General features: G+C 39.1%; 1 protein-coding gene across 4 annotated transcripts in view; it reads left to right on the top strand.

The window, feature by feature from the left end:
- Nucleotides 1-24281, top strand: part of SULF1 (sulfatase 1) — a 189381-nt gene that overhangs the window by 149033 nt on the left and 16067 nt on the right. For all 4 annotated transcript variants that reach the window (XM_077270635.1, XM_077270633.1, XM_077270637.1 and 1 more), the window contains 6 exons: nt 6139-6355; nt 11556-11823; nt 17078-17174; nt 17913-18007; nt 20190-20255; nt 23215-23387. In XM_077270635.1, the coding sequence (XP_077126750.1) occupies nt 6139-6355; nt 11556-11823; nt 17078-17174; nt 17913-18007; nt 20190-20255; nt 23215-23387 (916 nt within the window). The remainder of the gene's footprint in view (nt 1-6138; nt 6356-11555; nt 11824-17077; nt 17175-17912; nt 18008-20189; nt 20256-23214; nt 23388-24281) is intronic.

Raw genomic sequence — 24281 nt, 5'->3', positions numbered from 1 at the left:
TTTCCTTGTGCTATAGTGTCTTCAGTGATCTGATTGGTTTGAGCGTTGACAATCGGACAATCAAGGATCTAATAGGTCATCAATGATAGATTTTAAGACTATGTAAAGTAGCAGAGGCTTTTACAATATGACTCTCTGCCAATCATTTTTTTTTTACCAACACAATAAAACCATATTTCTGGCATCTGACGACTTTCCTGCTTTGCCCGGGCACACAGCATAGTTTTTCTGCATTTTGCACAAAGCTTCTCGTCTGAATAGTTTCCATTCTGCAGAGAAGCATGGTCTTTCTAGTAATTCTGACAAAAGCTCTTGCAGTCTGGTTTGGCTCATCCATGTGATTTTTCTCATAGAATAAACATCTTTCCAACCATACATTTCTAAACTTCCAGTCTACGGCCAGCTGCGGATTCTGTAGAAAACCCACACATGTCTGGGATTGAGAGGTGGAGGTGTCAGATGGTGAAGCAGATACTGGCAGGCAAATACCAGACAAATATTTTGGTCTTATCACAACTGTGATTCATCCCGCAAGGGAGAAGCTGTTTCTGATCAATTCGCTCACTCTCTCTATTCCAGCTACTGCATAAAGGGTATAAAAATGGTGGAAGAGACAAACCGGAACTCCTGTTACTACTTGTACCTTCTATGGTCCAAGGATATGTATTTTCAGTATTAAAGACCTGTGTTTTAGCTGGACTTTGCACCTTTAAGATTTAAAAATGGATGGTCAGAATAAGTTTCATAAGATTAAATAGGGCATCAAAGTGTAAAAAGTATGACTGGTTATGCCAAAATTTGGTTCTGCTGTGGTACAATACAAATAAATCTTAGCATTTTGGGTAAGACTGTACAGTGCTTGCAAAAGTATTCCCTACCCCTCCCTCTTAGGTTTTAATGTAACAAAATAGATAAAAATCCGTCTTTAAATATTTTTGCAATCCAATTTGTGTGTGATGCATCAGTACTGAATCATCTAAGTTGGTGAAGTGAGAAAAATGTAGGCATAAATTAAATATATGGGATCAAATAACTAAAAATTGGCAGGTGCATATGTATTCACCCCCCTATAGTCAGTACTTTGTAGATCCTCCTTTTGCAGCAATTACAGCTGCAAGTCTCTTTGGATAAGTCTTTGAGCTTTCCACATCTTGCCACTGGCATTTTTGCCCATTTCTCAAGGCAAAATTGCTCCAGCTCTGTTGAACAGAAATCTTCAAGTCTGATCAGATTCTCAATTGGATTAAGGTCTGAGCTTTGAAAAGGCCACTCCAAAACATTTACACATTTCCCCTCAAACCACTTGAGTGTTGCTTTAGCAGTATGCTCTGGGCAATTGTCTTAAAACAGCTAACATAGAAAAAACTCAGAAAAAATACATACAATAAGATACGGCCTTCCCAAAACCCTGTCTGATGACAAATGCACACTTAGCAGGATGCAGCAGGCCTCCACTGATAAAGGCTAGGAGCGGCACAAGTGCAAACTACTTGATAAAAACAACCAGCCCCACCCTCCAAACATTGCAGGGGTTGGCTGCCTAGTAGAAAAAATGCACATTGATATAACCTTCACCCCAGTCTCAAATCACTAATAGACTGAACAGGTTTTGCTAAAAAAAACAAAACAGAAACCTGTATTTTGCACCATCCATCTTCCCTTTGACTCGGACCATTTTCTCTGTCCCTGCATCCGAATAACATCCCCACAGCATGATGCTGCCACCACCATGTTTTACTGTGGGTGGTGGCCTTGGGGTGATGAGCTGTGTTGGTTTGGTGCCAGACATGGTGTTTACCTTGGTGGCCAAAAAGTTCAATTTTGGTCTCCTCTGACCACAGCACCTTTCCCCATACATTTGGGGAGTCTCCCACATGTCTTTTGGCAAACTCCAAATGAGCGTTACAATTTTTTTGTGTAAGTAAAGGCTTTTTTTCTACCAACTCTTCCATAAAGGCCACCTCAATGGAGTGTGCGGCTTATTGTGGTCGTATGGACATATACTCCAGTCTCTGCTTGGGAACTCTGCAGCTCCTTTAGGGCTACCTTTAGTCTCTCTGCTGCTTCTCTGATTAATGCCCTCCTAGTCCTGACTGAGTGTTTTGGTTGGCAGCTCTCTTGGCAGGCTTGTTCTGGTACCATGTTATTTCCATTTGATGATGATGATGGATTTGATGGTGATCTGAGGATCATTAGAGATTGGGATATTTTTTTTAGAACCCAACCCTGACATGTACTGACTTGCTTGGAGATCTCTGTGGTCTTCACGGTGTTGGTTGGTTAATGGTGCCTCTTGCCTAATGGTGTTGCAGCCACTGTGGCCTTTCAGAAAAGGTGTGTATATACTGACAGACCGTGTGACATTTAGATTTCACACATGTGACTTATGAAGGTAATTGCTTGCACCAAAACTTTTTTAGGGGCTTCATCACATAAGGGTAAATACATAAGCACATGCCAATTTTTATTTGATCCCATACATTTTATGCCTATATTTTTCTCACTTCAACAACTTAGACTATTTGGTGCTGATGCATCACACACGAATTGAATTACATTACAATGTTTAAATATTTTTGTAACAAAATAGGAAAAAACCAAGGGGTGAATACTTTCGCTAGCAACTGTATGTGAAGTGACTGTTGGGATGTATGTGTGGATGATTTTCATTAGTTCTGGGACAGTTGGTCCTTTTTACTATGCTTTTACAATATTGAGATGCTATTCTATAAAACTATGATTATGCCTTTGGTAGGAAAATAAGCCAAGTAGTGGAAGGAACAAACTAGCCTAGAAGGGAATCAATTTAATAGATTGGCTGTAAAGGGATTGAGAATTACATCTGCATCAAGTTTTGCGCTATACTGTACCTGGACTACCCCATCTGCTGTGTAAAAACATTAATAATCTTAATTTTTTTTATAGCGCTAACCTATTCCGCAGCGCTTTACAGGTTGCACACATTATCATCACTGTTCCCGATGGGGCATACAATCTAAATTCCCTATCAGTGTGTCTTTGCAATGTGGGAGGAAACCGGAGTTCCCGGAGGAAACAAACATGGAGAGAACATACAAACTCCTTGCAGATTTTGTCCTTGGTGGGATTTGAACCCCAGACCCCAGTGCTGCAAGGCTGCAGTGCTATCCACTAAGCCACCGTGCTGCCCACAATGTATTTTTCAACTCTGTACTGAAACTAGCAACTAAAGAATGAGAATATTAGGTTCCCACTGTTCAGAAAAAGGTTTTCCAGACACAGTAAAGTTAGTAGTATACTTCTTTCTTCCTAATATAGCTCTTTTGTGACATCATATATGTAACATGGCTCTTTTTAATGGTCTCCTGGCAACTCTAAAATGGCTGCCACAGACAGGCTTAGTGCAAGCCACTCTACTTACCAAATCCCAGTGGTTGGCCTGGTCTTCATCTTCTAACCCCTGAACAAGGATCTGAACTTAAACAGGGGCCCCTGGGCTGTGGCCATGGAATAAGCTGCTCTACGGTGTTGCAGGCTGGCAGGGGTGGTCAGGTAGCTGCATCAGAACCATGGGGACAAACAGTACAAAATTCAAAGATGCAAGAATAGTCAATAAAGAAGCCAAGGTCAAAAACCGGAAAAAAACACACTATACTAGAGCTGAACTAAAGGACTGAACCAGAGAAGTACAAGATTATATCGGGTAACTTTCATCAGTAAACTGAAAGCTTAAGTAGGGAGTGGTGCTCTCCAATTAGGTGGAGCAGGGAGCTGATAACTCCGGCTGGACAGCACACACTAATCTTCGTGGCTGGGCAGAACCTGCACCGTCCAGAGATTCTGGATCCAATGTCTGTTCTATTACCAGCGCTACAGGAAGTTTAAGGCCGGGGTCACACTTGTGTGTGCAATGCGAGAAACTTGTGCGAGTCTCTCAGATCAATACCTGGCACTCGGGACCACTCGTTCAGCTGCATGTATTTCTATGCAGCAGAACGCTCCGGTCCCGAGTGCTGGCGGCAGTGCCAGGTATTGATGCGAGAGACTCGTGTGAGTTTCTCGCATTGCACACACAAGGGTGACCCCGACCTAACAGTTCCTGTTGCATGCTTCAGCTTTCAGCATAATTATTCAGCACTCAAACATTGTGGGGGGGATGAACTGTGGCAAAGGAGCAACAGACAGATCACTGAAAATTGATGTGTAACAATCGCAGTGCCCAATATTGCTAAATGTGTTTTTTTTGTTTTGGGGTTGGAGGGGTTTTTTTTTTTTTTTTTTGCAACATTAAGAATCCATTTTAAAGCAATTTCACTCACAAAACTGGGGATGTTAAAATGGAAGACCTGAATACATAGTGATGAAGCCCTGACAAATAACAACCTATATTAAAATATTTACTAAAATAATTACAAGTATGAGCAATCCGTATGAAACAAATAGAATGTCATTATGGCTTCTGCTAGATAGGTCTAATCTAGTAAAAAAATTTATTCCCTATAAAATCACAATTCTGGAGCATCTTTTGTTCCCTGTGCTGTTCCTCTGTTATTCCTACTAGAAATGTATGAATAAATTGATAACTAGGCATCATGAGTTGGGTATGTCTCTTACACTACCGGCACTGGTTGAACAGTGGGGATTTTAATGCTCAGTTATATATTCTTAACTATTCAGGTCAAATATTAATTATTTCATGGGAAGTGCATATTTAGTAAAACGCTGAGGAGAAATGATGAACGACTCCAAACAGTGTGCAATATACTTGTGTTTCTAGTAAAAAAAAAAAAAAAAAACTTTTTAAAAAAATTTCCAAGTGTCTTAAAATGAAATGTCACTTATGGTTCTGACAGCTGTTCTATTGATGGTGTGTTTTATAATGTGTTACCGTTACCTGAACTCCTTAAAAAGATGAATTTTATTTTCCCCATCCTGGGCAGCTTGTATTCCGAATATTTCTATTTCCTGTAACAAACTATTATACACAAACTTAATCTGCGTCATTCCAGAAGCCAGGCTAAGTTTAGATAAGATGGCCCACTTCCTGTTTACTACCACGTAAACCCACTCGGAGGTGCAGATACAGATGAGGCATGAACATCCCCAGCTGAGTCATTCTCGCCGACTTTAGACTAGACATCCATTTACTTGATGCTGTACATTTTTAAGAACCGCATAGATTTAATTACACAGCTTCCAGAAAGCTTGTGTTTTTCTTTTTCTTCAGCTGCCATCAATCTCTTGCAAAATAGTATAATAAAATGCCACTAGCAACAGATTCACTGCAGACTAAATGCTGGGCAAGTTACAGTGTCCATCACGTAAATGTATCAGCTGTTGAGTTGACTGTTCCTGTCCTAAACATTGTGCATAAATATATCATAGCTGGCCGACACTTGATCTGAAGGCAGTAACACGATCCCAAAGCTGAAAAGACCCTTCATCTGGTCTGGTGTATAGTAAACTGAGATTCCCACTCTCACACTTTCACATCTATTTAGGAAAGTAGTAGAAGTGAAGAAAGTATGTCTATCATTACATACCATACAGTGATGTGATCCTGGTGTTGACGTTCATTTTTGCTTATAGCTCTGTGTGTGTATAATAAAATATATATTCTATTTCTCTTTTAATTTTTATTTCTCTCCTGGCCTCAATGCTGCCCATCATGTTGGGGTTGATCCTGCCAGTAGCATATGCTTGTCTCAAAGATTAAGCCATGCATGTTTAAGTACACAGGGGCAGTACAGATAATCTGAGAATGGCTTATTAACAGGAACCTGTCATGTGAAAAAACACTATTAACCTGCAGATATGGGGTTAATCTGTATGTTAATAGCGTTCTGAAGCTGTGCTGCTGCCGCCGCTGCACTGAATTCCCAGCTGCTCAACATGAAGTATTTTGTGAAGGTCCTCTTTAAGTGCTTCAAGTTAATTTTTCCTTATGGATTTTGGGTCAGACAGTTCTCGAATAAATAGTTTATTTTCAATACACTCCTATAGAAGTAGTTGGAGAGCCAGTATTCCGTCTCGCTGCCTGCAGTGTTCCCGCACGTCCAACCATGGACAGGGGACTATCAGATGTATGGGTGGAGTGGTAACACTGCCCATTGACCATATCTGCTAACTGTATTTCCTACATCTGTTGTTTCTTCTCAGAAGTGGCAGTGTATAGAAGATATGTCTGGAAAACTGCGAATTCATAAGTGTAAAGGATCCACAGATGTTTTATCACTAAGGAAGAGAACACGAAGCATAAATTCAAGGGGCTATGGAAGCAAACACAAAGACTGTATCTGTCCAGATACGGATTATAGGACAGGTAAAAACCAGAGAAAGAAACAAAGGATTTTCTTGAGAGCTTCTAACTCCAAAAGTAAGTAACCAGGTGACTTCTCAAGTCAATAATCCCATCCAAATCTCTATTAAAGTAGGATCCACTTAGAGTAGTATTTTATTGATGCCTTCTAAATAAAATAATCTTTATTTTTATATAGCGCTTACATATTCCGCAGCGTTTTACAGTTTGCACACGTTATCACTGTCCACGATGGGGCTCACAATCTAAATTCCCTAACAGTATGTTTTTGAAATGTGGGAGAAAACCGGAATGTCCAGAAGAAACCCAAGCAAACACGGGGAGAAAATACAAACTCCTTGCAGATGTTGTCCTTGGTGGGCCTTATAAAGAGGGGTTCTCCAGGCTTGGGGTTCAAGTCTTTGTAAATCTTCACGCTGTGCGTGCTATCATGAATCTCCGGCACCGAGAGTGAGTAGGCATGTGACTGCAAGGATGCGATTTACATACATGGGATCATGTGCCAAATAGATGGGCACGGCATCAGGCATTGCTCAGTACAATGCAAGCGTATTAAGCGAGGCTGGACACGTCTAATCAGAATGTGGCTGGATCTATGCAAATTGCATACCTGCAGTCACATGACCGACCGCTCCCGGCGCTGGAGAATCCTGAGCGCGCATCCTGTGAGGATTTTCAAGTCTGCAGTCACAAAGCGTAACTGTAGACTTGAACCTCAAACTTAGACATCCCCTTTAACATGTAACCATATTGAACAGTAGCTGACGATATTACTCTGCCTGATCATCTGCTGACCTGCACCATGCACATGTCCACAACGACCTGTAAATCCACTTCCAGAATGTATGCTGTTTTTTGACAAGATTTTCAGATCTGATGCAGTTTTTGAAGTTTGCTTTTTTCCACGAAAGGTTGGAGAAGATTCCATGATCCACATCAAATACATGACATGTCATTTATTTTCTTTAGTGACAAAAATGTTGTTGGAAAAAAACCTGCAGATAAACTTGTATGAACACTGCAATGTGGATTTAATATTGAAATCAATAGGTTGAATACTCGCATTATTATTTATATATTTTTATGTGGATTTTAAAGCTAATCCCCTTTAAAATCTTTGTCAAACTTGATGCAAACTTATATTTGGGGTATATTCACATGCAGAAGATTTGTTGCAGACATTTGTCAGGCTACGTTCCCACAATGAACTTTTTGGTGAGTTTTTGATGCTGCTTATTTTTCCTACATCAAAAGCACATCGTCTTACAGTTCCAGCAAAGTAGATGGGATTTATAGAAGTCTCCTGCTTGCTGTGCTTCTGTTTATTGCAACATAAACTCCCATACGGTTCATGTGTCAGGCGTGTCAACTTCTCTTGTGGGTACGCTGAGTTTTCTGTGTGGAATTCCCCCATAGACTTACATTGGGTGTGTAAATTCCACAAGTAAAAAGAACATATGCATTTTAATTGCATTTCTGCTGGGGAAACGCATCAAAAATTCATAATGCACTCCTTAGTATAGCAATAAAGTTTTGTCAAAGCTGAATACCAGGAAGTATCAAAAACAAAGCAGCTTTATTTAAAGCATGACAAAACGAACAGACAAATACCGCAGAGTCAAAAATACAATAAAAAATGTTGAACAAATGCGCACAGAAACGTGACCTAATTTATATAGGTTCAGAAATTCAGCAGCATCAAAAACTCCACCAAGAGCTCATGGAGGCTACGTAGCGCTACTGTTCAATTTTTCTTAATGCGAATTGCAGAAGTACATGTGTTTGCAATCAAGACAACCCCATTTGGATGACTAGACCTTATTTTCAGATTCGGAGCTTTCTGAAACATTTCTTCTGCGTATACTGCTACATAATTAACAAGATTGCTTTGAAATAAGCAAGTTAAGATGACAACTGGCCATTAGTGATGAGCAAGTGTGCTGAGATGAGGTGGTTGCTCATGTACTAACCGAATGTCTTGGGCGTACTCGAATACTATCGTCGAGTCGTCATGCCTGCATTTCTCGCAGCTGTTCCACAGCTGCAACACATGCAGGAATTTCTTAACAAACAGCATGTGTTGCGGGTGTCCAAAAGCCACTAGACATGCAGCTGCGGGAAAACTGACATATTTTTCAAGCACTCCACACACACTCTATTAGCACACGAGCATGCTCAGATAAAGCCTTATCTCAGCTCATCGCTACTGGCCATCCTTGACCAGCATTTTGTGCAGCCGCCGCTAAAGAAGTTTAGAGCTTGCGATGGCCAACCAGGTTGGACGCGTTCTATTAAAATTTCAAATTTTCAAAAATGACAAACTGTTATGGTCCGGCACCGAAAACACTGTAGCCCAATTCATCATTTTCAGATTTTTTTTGTCAATTTTTTTTTAGCATCAAATTCTTAAAAATGGTGCATGTTGGACTCTTCAATTGATCACATGTAATCATTTTTTTTTTTCAGTGTTTTTACCTTTTTTGTGCCTTTTATAGAGCAAAAAATAGTCACTCGGTCCATTCAAATGTTGCACGGAACCCTAACATTTCACATAAAATTGTGGCGTACAAAAGCATCACTCCTAGGGAATACTGTACTGTAGTACACTTGAGCAAAATGTTTGACATTTTTACACAGTTGAATCTGCTGTGATCCTCCTGGATTAAAAAAAAAAAAAAAAAACATGCCCACAATGGCAAATAAACAAGTAGTAAATGGGCTGCAAAATAGGTGCACCTTAAAAGAAAAATGTGGGCACAAAAAAGTCCTTTAAAAACTGGAAAAACTAGATAAAACATACGAGAAAATGTAATAATGACTTGGGCCCTAAATTCCCTCACCTGCCCTATAGCTGAAGGTCTACGACAGCCCATTGACTATTAATTCACATGTAAATGAACACTTTTCTGTAAAATCGAGATTCCCGGCCAGAACTTCTTTTGGTTTTAAACTATTTTTTCAGATGTAGGAGCGTGAAATTATTTGTATTTTCTTAGTCTTATTTTAATACCAAATCCTAAAAGTTTATTTTTCCATAAATCCTGTTAAAAAAAATGTTTTAAAGCTGCAGAGTTTTGTTGCATAATACTCTAATTGATCTTAAAGTCCCTGAAATTCCATAATCGCCACTCCGCTAAAGTCTGTGACTTAAGTTAATTAAATCTGGAATTAATGAAGGGATAAGCCAAACGCCAGAATCTGCTAAGCAGTAGTGGCCCCTAGTGGATTTTTTAGAAAATGGCAAAAAAAAAAACCCGTTGACCATTATAATTGATGTCTAAGGAGTTATAGGTAGCAGAACGTATTACTAACAGTGGGTAGCTTTTAGCAGCCGTATCTATAAAGGTTGCTTTGAAAACAAAGATTTTACTTATGGGTTACATGAAAATTAGACTTTCACTGATGCAATGTTTGTCTTATTTTTATAGCCAATACCATAAATCACTGTACCTGTGTTTTATTGAGGCTATTTTGCAATTAGTATTATTGCCCCTTGTGATGAAAAGGGCACTGAAGGAGAGAAAGGTCAATCTGCTAAATGAAAGGGCAGCAGATGTTCTGGGTTAGAAAGTATACAGCTGGATTGTATAGAGTTGGTAATATCCTAGAGAAAAACCATTTTGCTTCACTAAAAGCTAAAAGACATAAATGTTGTTCTTATTTCTTTTTTTTATTTTGCAAAATTGTAAATATTTCAGGCAGATCACAAAAAATAGAATAAATTGCTCAATACCATCCTCTTAAAAGTAATGAAACAAAGGCAAGAAAAAAGGAAATTTGTTTTATCACATTGTAAGATCTATACATTTAATATCTCCTTCCTATATGCCATAAAGGAAAAGCACTGCTGACGCACTTATTGGGTAACCTGTATGATATCTTTCCTTTATGGCAGCAGCACAGACCTCTCTAGTGGACGTGTGGTTAGATATTGGTTGACAACTATTGGTAACATTTCCATTCTGCACTTCAAGCTTTTTTTCTTCTAGGGTCACCTCTGATTTTTCTCAGTAAGAACATTTCAGACAATGGGAAGTGTACAATCATTTTGCTCGTATTTGTACCTTTCCTTATGAAAGCTCCTGCTCTGGACAGTATTTAAAGGGGTAGTCTGGTCTTGCGATACAATTTTTCAGTCGCTCTATGTAACTGCAGAGTTTTGAATCCTCACTAGAATTCTCTAGTGCCGGCGTCGGAAGCGGCAGGAGTGTGACCGCAAGTATGTGACATTCATGCGGTCATGTGCTGACTAGACGTGTGCGGCCTTGCTCAGTGTTGGTGTATTGGACATGTCTAATCGGCACGTGACCGCATGTACGCACATCGTGACCGCCTGCTCCCAGCACTGGAGAACCCTGGCAGCGCACATCGAGCACGTGGTGAAGATTCACAAGTCTGCAGTCCCATGGAATGACTGCAGATTTGTATCCCAAGGCCAGACAACCCCTTTAAGGCTACGTTCACACTTGAGTACGGTGGCGGACTTCTCCCTGAAGCTCCGCCCACTTCCGCACTTCTTCCATTTAGGTCCGCCTACTTCTGCATGCGTCCTGCATACATATCTTTAACACTGGGTATGCAGGACATGCGGATGTATGCAGAGGTATTGTTTTGACGCGCTCGCCGTACCGCATAGGAAGGCAACTTGTTGCGGTCGGTGGGTGCATCAAAACGACGCCTCCACATACATCCGCATGTCTTGCGTACCCAGTGTTAAAGATAGGTACGCAGGACGCATGCAGAAGTAGGTGGAATTAAACAGAAATGCAGAAGTGGGCGGAGCTTCAAGGAGAAGTCCGCCACCGTACTCAAGTGTGAACATAGCCTAACTTGGTCTTCAATCTACAACAAGGGATAAAAAGTTGCAATTATAATTGGACAGATGAGTTTTATGGGACCTAGCCTTAACAATACTTTTTTTTTCTCTTTACCTTTGGGTATTTAATTCTCAAACTCTCACTTAGTGTCGTAGGAATGCACCTATTCTTCTTAGCCTACCTTTATTTTAATGGTGGGGGCAACATGTTAAAAAAACTGCTATTAAATGTATGATAAGATCTTTATATATATATATATATATATATATATATATATATATATATATATATATATATATATATATATATATATATATATATATACATATATATATATATATATATATATATACATACACTATGTTAATTGCTGCTTCTGTCAAACACATATTGCACATGAAAAAATTAAATTTATTTTTTTAAAATGTTGCACCCTACAGAATTCAACCCTCGTTTTGTTCACACGCGTCAAGCACGTTCTTTGGCTGTTGAGTTTGAAGGAGAGATTTATGATATAAGTTTGGATGATGAGGATAATGTGCAGGCTTCCCGAACCAAAAGACATTACATGTCTGAAGAGGAAGAAGAGAACGAGGATGAAGAGGAAGAGGATGAAGACACTTTCACAACCCCAAATGAAGATGATGTAATGGTGGCTGATGGGGTGATTGAAACCAGTCATTCCCCATCTCTTCAAGTCACTCACAAGTAACTATTATATTTGTTTTTATATGTTTAGTTTTAATCTATTTTTTTCAGCAATTAGTGTGACAATTTATACTAGCAAACCACTTTGCTTTTTTTAATTGTGTGATTTTAGTATTTTTAGGCATGAAGTTTTTAAATGCTATCAGGATTCGATTCACCAAGAAAGCCAATTTTATTACATCTCCCACCCACAGAGTGATTGACAGTTTTTCTTGTATATACACTCCTATATGACAAGCTGTCAATCACTGGGTGGGTGGGGAGGCCAAATAGACTTTTTTGCTTTGAGACCTTGCAACATTCTGAATTTTTTAGTAAAATGTTCTTAAATCGTGTCATAAAATTTTTTATAGCCACTAATTCAGCATACTTACATCTATTCTATACATCTTTCAGATAAGGTAGCACTAGAGTCCTGATAGTGTCAGTTACAGAATACAGTACAGACCAAAAGTTTGGACACGCCTTCTCATTGAAAGATTGTTCTGTATTTCCATGACTATGAAAATTGTACATTCACACTGAAGGCATCAAAACTATGAATTAACACATGTGGAATTATATACTTATCAAAAAAGTGTGAAACTGAAATTATGTCTTATATTCTTATAATGTCTTATACTTCTTCAAAGTAGCCACCTTTTGCTTTGATGACTGCTTTGCACACCCCGGCATTCTCTTGATGAGCTTCAAGAGGTAGTCGCCGGGAATGGTCTTCCAACAATCTTGAGGGAGTTCCCAGAGATGCTTAGCACTTGTTGGCCCTTTTGCCTTCACTCTGCGGTCCTGCTCACCCCAAACCATCTCGATTGGGTTCAGGTCTGGTGACTGTGGAGGCCAGGTCGTCTGGCGTAGCACCCCATCACTCTCCTTCTTGGTCAAATAGCCCTTACACAGCCTTGAGGTATGTTTGGGGTCATTGTCCTGTTGAAATATAAATGATGGTCCAACTAAACGCAAACCGGATGGAATAGCATGCCGCTGCAAGATGCTGTGGTAGCCATGCTGGTTCAGTATGCCTTCAATTTTGAAAAAATCCCCAACAGTGTCACCAGCAAAGCACCCCCACACCGTCACACCTCCTCCATGCTTCACGGTGGGAATCAGGCATGTAGAGTCCATCCGTTCACTTTTTCTGCCTCACACAAAGACACGGTGGTTGGAACCAAAGATCTCACATTTGGACTCATCAGACCAAAGCACAGATTTCCACTGGTCTAATGTCCATTCCTTGTGTTCTTTAGCCCAAACAAGTCTCTTCTGCTTGTTGCCTGTCCTTAGCAGTGGTTTCCTAGCAGCTATTTTACCATGAAGGCCTGCTGCACAAAGTCTCCTCTTATCAGTTGTTGTAGAGATGTGTCTGCTGCTTGAATTCTGTGTGGCTTTGACCTGGTCTCTAATCTGAGCTGCTGTGGACCTGCGATTTCTGAGGCTGGTGACTTGGATAAACGTATCCTCGGAAGCAGAGGTGACTCTTGGTCTTCCTTTCCTGGGGCGGTTCTCATGTGAGCCAGTTTATTTGTAGCGCTTGATGGTTTTGCCACTGCACTTGGGGACACTTTCAAAGTTTTCCCAATTTTTTGGACTGACTGACCTTCATTTCTTAAAGTAATGATGGCCACTCGATTTTCTTTACTTAGCTGCTTTTTTCTTGCCATAATATAAATTCTAACCTCCTATTCAGTAGGACTAAAAGCTGTGTATCCACCAGACTTCTGCTCAACACAACTGATGGTCCCAACACCATTTAAAAGGCAAGAAATCCCAATTATTAAACCTGACAGGGCACACCTGTGAAGTGAAAACCATTTCCGGTGACTACCTCTTGAAGCTCATCAAGAGAATGCCAAGAGTGTGCAAAGCAGTCATCAAAGCAAAAGGTGGCTACTTTGAAGAACCTAGAATATAAGACATATTTTCAGTTGTTTCACACTTTTTTGTTAAATATATAATTCCACATGTGTTAATTCATAGTTTTGATGCCTTCAGTGTGAATGTACAATTTTCATAGTCATGAAAATACAGAAAAATCTTTAAATGAGGAGGTGCGTCCAAACTTTTGGTCTGTACTGTATATAAAAAGTGTATACTCCCATTTTAAAATGCAATTTTTTTTGTTGTGCAAAAAATTATACCAGGAAGAACAATTTCAGCAACTTTTTCATTAATGTTTTAATAATATAATATTTTCGGGTGAAAATAAGAAAAATTAAAGAACTAAAATAATGTGGTTGTATCAATTAAAAATGAATTCGTTTGACAACATTCAATCTTTTTGGGTAGGAGTCTATCAACATGGCACATCTAGAATTGGTAATTTTTGTCCACCCTTCCTTGCCGTGGCACTCCAAATCTGTCAGATTGCAATCTCATCTACTATGTGCAGTGCCACAGAGTTTTAATTGGATTCAGGTCTGGGGTTTGGCTGAGCCATCCCAAAACCTTGTTGTTCTTCTGGTGAAACCATTTTTTTTTTTTTAATTTGGAGGTAGGCTTACGGTCATTTTCATGCTGAAAGGTGAAATTATTCTGAATTGTCAGCTTTTTAGTAGAGGCCTGAAGGCTTTGATGCAAAATTGACTGCTATTTGGAACTGTTCATACCGTAATTCCCTCCACTTTAACTAAAGCCTCAGATCCAGCTGCCGAAAAATAGCACAATGCTGTCTCCACCCTGCTTCACTGTGGGTATAGTATTTTTTTTGGTGATGCGCAGTGATCACTTTGCGCAAAACATAACCTTTGGAATTATGGCCAAAAAATTAAACTTTGGACTTATGAGCTCAGAGCACATTTTCCCACTTGCTTTTGACAGACTTGATGTAGGTTTTGATAAAACACAGATGTGTTTGGATGTTTTTCATTGTTAGTATAAGTTCCTGTGTTGCCACATTACCCACTTTTTATCAACTTTTGAACAACACCCAGTTCTAGGTAATGTCACTGTTGTGCTAAATTTAAGCCATTTCTTGATGACCATCTTAACACTGTTGCATGATTTATCTAATGCCTTGGAAAAAATGTACCCTTCTCCTGACTGATAAGTTTCAAGGATCAGATCCCTTTGCTGTGTTGTAAGCTGTTTATAGACCATAGCTTTTGCTGGAAAATGAAACTAAGAAAATGTCAGGCAAATCCTTCTAGAGCATCAAAACTTTATATGGATTTAATCAGCGTCACTTTAAATGATGGCAGCTGTGTATGGACTACTATTTAAAGGGAATCTGTCAGTAGGATCATCCCTCCTAATTCATCTGTACGTAGGTTAGAGGAAGCTGAATAAAATTACACCTTGATATGTGTGATCTGATGACTTATTCCAGAGAAATCCACGTTTTCCTTAAATGTGCTTTTCCAGGCTATGGGGTGGACACTAATCTGCATGAGAATCTGCCTTCAAGGCTTATTTTACATGAAGGGGGCATTACCAGTGTGATGTGTAATAGCCGCTTTCTGCTCTGCTAAAAAGATCACACACAGCTCTACAGTGAGATTATACCTGACACATCTGCAGGTTCCTCTCAGTGTTTCAGCTTCCATCTCACAGGCCTCCAGTTCTGCAATATTGTTGCAATACAGCAGAGCTGTGAGCGCTACAAAAAAGTGTTTGCAAGAAGACATAGCTTAGTTCTACTGTTTCGTATTAGTTACGTGTCTCACACTGATAACCCCTTTCATTTAAATTAAGCTCTGGAGGCAGATTCTCACGCAGGTCAGTGTCTGCCCATAGATCTTACCAACTCATTTATGTATAAGAAAAGCATGGATTTCTCTGGATAAAACATTGGATCGTAGATATCAAGGTATCGTTTTATTCAACTTCCTATGACCTTCATAGCCATATAGACCGCTTAGGAGGGTTCGTCCTATGGACAGATTCCCTTTAACATGAGTTTAAATGTAATTGGCTAATTCAGAATCACAACTATATAAGAGGGTGTTCACTATTATGCAACCACATTATTTTAGCTTTGTTAATTTAATTTTGGGAAAAATAAAAATATTATTTAAGTTTTTCTCATTGGATTTGTACATATTGGTGACTTTTTGAAAGGTGGGAAAGTTCTGAAATGATTCTTCTTACATGACATGTAATTTTTATGGGTGTTTTATACTTTTTCTATCCACTGTATTTTGGTTTATCACACTTATATATGAAATCTTGAAGGAGTTTCCAAGAACAAAGGGGATGATTAAAAAAATAGACCCATGACACACATGATAAATTCCCCTCATGCCAGCTCGGCCACTACATGGAGGTTTGTATTTACTGTGTTGCAGCAATGACAGCCCTCATTGCCCATATGACTGCTGCCCCGAATCGCTTGTGTCAGCAGTGTGCTCATGTGACCACTGGAGCCAATTGCTGGCCTCAGCAGTGCACAGCTATGACCTATGATTGGCTGACGCAGTTTTGATGAACTACTGCCACATGGTTGGTGATGGATATCATCAGCACTGAACTTTAAAAAGGCCATCTAAGATGAGCAACACTGGAATGCAGAGGATATATCTAGTGAGTAATGGATTTTTGTTATTTCTACCATCCTCCACCTCCTTCTGGCCCAATAACTTCCAGTTATGGAAAATCTGAAAGTAATAATGTTAGTGATTTTGTAATATAGGATTAAGTAGAAAGTGGCGTTCTTCACACTATTTATGATTAAGCTCTGTTTGCTGAATTTGGCTCATGATGTGGCTTACTACCGGGAATGAGGATTTTGTTCTTAGTCATAGATGCGTCAAGAATGCATCCATGCTGTTAACATTTGATTCATGATTTACTTTGACGAAAGAGCTCTGGATTTTTGGTCATTAGCTGAAGTTAGTCCAGCAAATTTCAAAGCAATACCTAACACAACGGAGCTTTACTAATTCACAGATGTTTGTCAGTTTTTACATTAGAGATCACCGATCTAAAGTGTTTTGGGGGAGTAGTAAACTGGTTTGATAAATTACACCAGTTAAAACTTCGGCTAGTGCTGAAAGTGAATCAACATTGTGTTCATTATGTTGAACATACAGATGATTGGGTTAGCAAACACCAGAATCAAAGCTAGGGCACTAGTCATGCAAGGCATAGCTGAGATAATCCAGATTATTGGCCACAATGACAATCCTAAACCACGTCAGCATATGTTACACTTACATCATACAATTCTGGGACAGTCCGTCTAGTTTCCAGCTGGTATATGCCTGCTATTCTGTAGATATTGTGCTGCTTGGCATTCATGGTGTTTATTTGCCTCACATAGGTGTTACATACTTACTAATGACACCGTACATTGCGAGAGGGAACTGTACCATTCTAGCAGAGCCTGGAAGGACCACAAAGCTTACATTGACAAGGAGGTAAACTGATTATTAAAGACTCTGCCTTTCACTTATATTAATTGTTCTAATCTGAATAATCCCACTTCTCCAACTTTTATTACGCAAAAATTCTCATAATTCATCATTGATTGGGACTGTAGGAAAATCCACTCACAGTGCAAAGTAGAACTAATCTTGCACAATAAACGTACAATCCTACTTCTGTCATTGTCATAAGAAACAATGTGTTGTAGAATACCAATGGCTGACACTGTCAGCAGGGTCTTACAGATCTCGCCATGCGCCTGTGTGCAATACAACTATTATTTTCAACACTTGGAAGAACTATTCACATCCTTCCGGAAAGCATGACACTTTCAAATTTGCAATCATGCTTATGACAAGATGACTCCTCTTTCACATATGTGTAGAAATTACTGTATTGTGCTGTGTATATTTAGATTTTGCCCTTTATTGGCCTAATTGTCAGTTTGCCTTGACTTTGTGCTGCTGCTCGATAGAGGGTTGTATTCTCCTATACGACACCACATGGGTCTTCTGCTGAAGTGATGTGTCTCCATCAACTTCAAAACTTTGCTGTGACTTTTGGCAGTGGTGTCCAACATCACCCAGCCCATATGCTAGTAACCTTTTATTTGATCTTCTAATGCCTAAATGCCTTTTACACTTATGTATTTTCATTTGTCATCTTCCACGCATGAGTGCCATTGTTCAGTGGAAACTCCTTAATATGGATGTACTTATTGGGTTTGTCAGATTGAAGCCTTACAAGACAAAATAAAGAATTTAAGAGAAGTAAGAGGACATCTGAAGAGAAGGAAGCCAGATGAATGTGACTGCAGCAAGTCTGGGTGAGTTGCATGATCTATCGGCATATACGTTTCTGTTTGTGATTACAGAACAGAGAATTGCTGAATCTTAGCCCAGTCGAAATGTAATAAATTGATAATTATAAGCCTGGTAGTTCTGCTCTATTAGCAGTTTGTGGTTTACCTATTATCATTAACGAGTTGGCAGAGATTACCGACTTCAAGACCAGGCGGTTTTCCATTTTTCTTGCAGGGCAATTTGTAGTTTTGCATAGCACCATTTATTTTACTTTTTTTTTTTTTGTTTGTTTGTTTTTTTTTGTAGAAAACAAAAACCTTCTGTTTCTTTAATTTTTTTATTAAAAAAAGGTATTGATTGCACACTTTATGGGCTGGGTATAATGATATGCGACTATTTTACTTTTTTTGATGTGCTGGCAAACATGACAAAATTCCTACTGCAGTGAACTTGCGAAAAAAAACAACAATGCAATTCCACAATTAGTTTTTGCTTTTACAGTATTCAATATTTTGTAAAAATTATTTGTTAACCTGATTCTCCAGGTCTACATGCATACAGTAATGCCAAACTTGGTGTTGAGAAATATTCAGAAATCCATTAAAAAAAAACAAAAAACGTTTTAATAGCTTTTTTTCTGCAACTTTAAACTTTGTCCCAAATTTTATTCTTTTAAATATGTTAATTAAATATATATATTTTTTTAAAATCTGTGTTACCTGCTGTAATGCATTCAGTAGTCACACAGTTGCCCAGTGAATGTCTGCAATGTTTTTATGCAGGGTGAGCTGATGTTTTTATCAATACCTTTTTGGGATAGCTACGTTTTCATAATTTCTTATCAGATTTTTTGTCAGAGTTGCGGCAACCCCAAAAAAATGGAATTATGGTTTTCTCAATTCTTTTTTTTTTTTTTCTCATTACCGCATTTACCGATTAGTTAATCCATTTTATATTTTCATAGATCGGACTTTTATGCCCACTGCCATACAACGTTTCTTATTAACATTTTTAATTTATTTTTAATAGAGAAAAAAAGGGTGACACAAATTGTTTGGAAAGATTTTTGCAAACTTTTTTTTTTATTATTGTAGTCCCCTCAGGGGACTTGAACTTGTGATCATCCAATTGCTTGTAATATATACAGCAATACCCTAGTATTGCAGTGTATAGTGAAAATCATTTTCCTATAAAGCCCATCTATAGATTGATTGCATAACAATGTAAAGGTGCACCCCCACTCTGATCACTTTGCTCATGTCCCTGTTAGAAATTGACAGTGGCATTTTAACAGCAGCTCAGCTCCACCGGTTGCTGTTAGTGGAAGATCCTGGCTGTGTACCTCAGCCATTATCTGCCAGCACTGGCACAATAGACAGTCATATTTGCCATTCATTCTGGCTATCAGACTAACAGCGCCTATACCATTTAGACAGTAAACTAATCTGGACCCCTTACAGATGACTGTCAGGGAAGAGAAGGATCAGGAATGTCCAATTTCGGACTGCATATTCTTTTGTTCTCTAGAAGATAAGATGCCACAGTGATGTTTAGCAACAGCTTTCTAATAAAAAAATATAGCAGCACACCTGAACCACCATCAGTACATGAATACAGCACCAGAACCACCATCAGTATATTACTACAGCACCAAGCTTAGCACAACGATCAATTTCAATGTAAGGACAGCCCCTGGCATGTGCAATTGTCTCATATGAACTGTCCATAAATATGGTAAAGAAATTATGGGAGTTATTACTAGCTATCCTCAAATTGCAGAATATGCAGGAACTACAGAACTGATTAGACAAAGGCAGGCACTATTAATTTAAAGAGTAACTTAATTTGTAGGAAATATCTTATGTATTTTAAGCCTTTTAATTCTGAGCAGATTGGTGCGAGTCTGGCCTTTTAAATCCCCACCGATCACACGAAAGACCTGTAGGAAGTGCACAGCTCAGGAGAAAAAAAAAAAGGGTGCGAAAATAACATAAGAATTAAGTCACAGGTTTCACAGAAAAAGTAGCAAAAATTATTTGAATATCCGAATAAGTAAAAGTTTTACAGCTCTTTAAACTACATGTCCCAAAAATAATGTGCTTGGTAAGGAATGGGGGAAAATTAGCCTAGACTTGCACTGACTAATTGTCCAGCTTTGAAGCATCAATACATTTTAACTCAAGTGTTATCCTGTTTGATTTGCAGATTTTACAAAAAGGAGAAGGGAATTAGGACTCAAGATAAGATAAAGAGCCATGTCCATCCATTCAAGTAGGTATCATTAGTCCTCATTGAGTTAAAGGAACACTGAATAAAGATAAAATACATCCTAGCACTTCCTTCCTTAATCTCTCTTCTTTTTCTGATCATTTTTAGTCTAAAATTCTTGGTTCATGGGAAAACCCAAGTACATTTTAATCAACAGGTCTTGGAATAAAAATTTCCACAATTGGAGGTGTTAAAAAATGTTCCTGTGCTGAGATAATCGTATAAATGTGCCCCTGCTGTGTACTGTGTAATGGCTGTATCTGACCATAAAGGGACATGGTCTGGTCATGCTACATCTCCTGAGCAGGGGAGGATGCAAAACACTATACAAACATTAGAGCCCGGGATCCCAGCTGATTATTTCTGTTAGGGAAAACATTTCACTGACTGTTTAAAAACACATTTAACTTCACGGAAAGAATCAGCTGTGATTCTGTGCTGTAATGTCTGTATAATCTTTTGCTTCCTGCCCTGACCAGAAGCTGTGGTATATCCAACTATATTACTGCATGGTCAGGCACATACAGTGCCTGACCCCCTGGAACTTTTCAACCTTTTCCCACTTATCATGCTTCAAACATAAAGATACCAAATGTACATTTTTAGTGAAGAATCAACAAGTGGAACACACTTGTGAAGTTGAACAAAATTTATTGGTTATTTTAAATTTTGTGAAAATTCAAAAACTGAAAAGTGGGGCGTGCAGTATTATTCGGCCCTTTAACTTAATACTTTGTTGTGCCACCTTTTGCTGTAATTACAGCTGCAAGTCGCTTGGGGTATGTCTCTATCAGTTTTGTACAGAGAGACTGAAATTCTTGCCCATTCTTCCTTGGCAAACAGCTCGAGCTCAGTGAGGTTTGATGGAGATCGTTTGTGAGCAGCAGTTTTCAGCTCTTTCCACAGATTCTCGATTGGATTGAGGTCTGGACTCTGACTTGGCCATTCTAACACTTGGATACGTTTATTTGTGAACCATTCCATTAAAGATTTTGCTTTATGTTTTGGATCATTGTCTTGTTGGAAGACAAATCTCCGTCATAGGCTCAGGTCTTTTGCAGACTCCAACAGGTTTTCTTCAAGAATGGTCCTGTATTTGGCTCCATCCATCTTCCCATCAATTTTAACCGTCTTTCCTGTCCCTGCTGAAGAAAAGCCGGTCCAAACCATGATGCTGCCACCACCATGTTTGACAGTGGGGATGGTGTGTTCAGGGTGATGAGCTGTGTTGCCTTTACGCCAAACATATTGTTTGGCATTGTTGCCAAAATGTTCGATTTTGGCTTCATCTGACCAGAGCACCTTCTTGCACATGTTTGGTGTGTCTCCCAGGTGGCTTGTTGCAAACGTTAAACGACACTTTTTATGGATATCTTTGAGAACTGGCTTTCTTCTTGCCACTCTTCCATAAAGGCCAGATTTGTGCAGTGTATGACTGATTGTTGTCCTATGGACAGACTGTCCCACCTCAGCTGTAGATCTCTGCAGTTCATCCAGAGTGATCATGGGCCTCTTGGCTGCATCTCTGATCAGTCTTCTCCTTGTTTGAGATGAAAGTTTAGAGGGACGGCCGGGTCTTGGTAGATTTGCAGTGATATGATATTCCTTCCATTTCAATATGATCGCTTGCACAGTGCTCCTTGGGATGTTTAAAGTTTTGGAAATCATTTTGTATCCAAATCCGGCTTTAACCTTCTCCACAACAGTATCACGGACCTGCCTGTTGTGTTCCTTGGTCTTCATGATGCTCTCTGTGCTTCAAACAGAACCCTGAGACTATCACAGAGCAGGTGCATTTATACGGAGACTTGACACACAGGTGGATTATATTAATCATCATTCGACATTTAGGACAACATTGGATCATTCAGAGATCCACAATGATCTTCTGGAGTGAGTTTGCTGCACTGAAAGTAAAGGGGCCGAATAATATTGCACGCCCCACTTTTCAGTTTTTGAATTTCCACAAAAATTTAAAATAACCAATAAATTTTGTTCAACTTCACAATTGTGTTCCACTTGTTGATTCTTCACCAAAAATTTACATTTGGTATCTTTATGTTGGAAGCATGATATGTTGGAAAAGGTTGAAAAGTTCCAGGGGGCCGAATACTTTCGCAAGGCACTGTACATTACATAGGGGCACATTTATAAGATTATCTCAGCACAGGAACATTTTCTTTTTCAAACATCTAATTGTGAAAATTATTATTACTCCAAGATCTATTAATTAAAATGTAATTTGAGGGAAACACCTTTAACCCATAAACCGGTGTCTAAATGTGTTAAGTTACAGGAAACTGGTTGTAAAACCCTCATGAGCTGGCACTGGACATTTGAAATAAATAAACTTAATCACAATTATGACGCTAAATCCTGGTGGTGTCAGGAAGAAATGGGCACCCTTCTTCACATGTGGGTGGTCCTGCACTAAAATTGAGGTCCATGAAGCGATCGTGCGCTGGGATTTCTATACACTTGTCCTCTAAACTGCACATTTTAGACCTATTCACTGATAGCATCCTGAAACATAAACTGCTTCTAGGGAACGGCTACTGAAAATGTGCAAATCCTCCATCTTTTCTCCATTGGAAACCTGGAGTAGATTTAATCTATAGAACACCTTGCGAATTGGTCGCTTAAGAGACTTATACAGTTCAATAAAATCTGGACCCCTTTTTCTCTTAAACACAATCTATTTTTATTCCCCATATAAGACCAAATTTTTAGAGACGTTCTTTTAAAGAAGAATCATGTAAAATCCTCACATGACATCTTTCACTAGATACAATAGCATAAGTAAACACCGTCAAAAACAACTCGAACACCTCTAAGTTTTAGTTTAAGTCCAAGTACAGCCAGATACAAACGCGAGCAACCGTACATCTCAATAAATCAATAACACATGTTTTTATTGCTGCTACTTGCATTAGATTTGTGTATTTTTTTTTTCTTCCCTCAGGGAAGGTGCTCAAGAGGTTGACAACAAGCTTCAAATCTTTAAAGAGAGCCGTAGGCGGAAAAAAGAGAGAAAAGAAAAGAAACGTCAGAAAAAAGGAGAAGAGTGCAGCCTTCCGGGTCTCACCTGTTTCACTCATGACAACAACCACTGGCAGACGGCTCCATTCTGGAATTGTAAGACCTGCATGCCAGTGACTGATCAATGTCTCCATCACTGCCATCTCAACCAACCACATACAGCCTAAGGACTAGGGGGATAAAAAAAAAATACCATACTGTGCAAAAATTTTAGGAAGGTGTGAAAAAAAAATACTGCAAAGTAAAAATGCTTTAAAAAAGTAGAAATGTTAATAGTTTATTTTTGTCAAATAAACTGCAAAGTGAATGAACAAATGAAAAATCTAAATCAAATCAATATTTGGTGTGCCCAACATTGCCTTCAAAACAGCATTTTTGAACCAAACATTGCTTTTATTTTAGATTTCCCATTTCTTCATTTGTTTTCAATTTGTTAATTAAAAAAAAAAGTAAAAAGTGTTAAAGGGAACCTGTTGCGTCCCCCATGCCCTCCAACCCAGCAGCATTCACTTATGTATCACTAACTTCCCTGCCTAACCAGCAATTTATAATGCTAAGTCACTTAAATCCACGTAGATCATCTGCCCTTCCGGTCATGACCAGTGCGCCTTTGAAGTCAAGAAGCGTACATCCGGCTTCAGAAGCACAATAACGTGCCTGACGAAAGCCACGTGCATGCGCTAGGTAGGCAGACAGCTGGCGATGATCCGCCTCTTGCAAATTATCACACCCACAGGGGCGTGATAACGTGCAAAAGAGGGACAACTATTTTAGGGAAACTAACACCTCATCGACTAGTCAAAGTCCTAAATAGCATAAGAAAAAACAGAGCTTATAAATACATTTTTTTAACCCCTTTTCCGACATCAGGCATAATAGTTTGCCGATGTCGGACTCCTCCTGTTTGGTGCGTACTCCAGCGCTGAGCCCACACCTTTCTGGGCACATAACAGCTGATATATATAGCTGACATGTGCCCACAACATGTGC

This window comes from Ranitomeya variabilis, chromosome 6 (genome assembly GCF_051348905.1).
Source record: "Ranitomeya variabilis isolate aRanVar5 chromosome 6, aRanVar5.hap1, whole genome shotgun sequence".
Taxonomy (NCBI): Eukaryota; Metazoa; Chordata; class Amphibia; order Anura; family Dendrobatidae; genus Ranitomeya; species Ranitomeya variabilis.
Note: the sequence above shows the minus strand (reverse complement) of the source record. Positions and strands in the feature narration are given on the sequence as shown.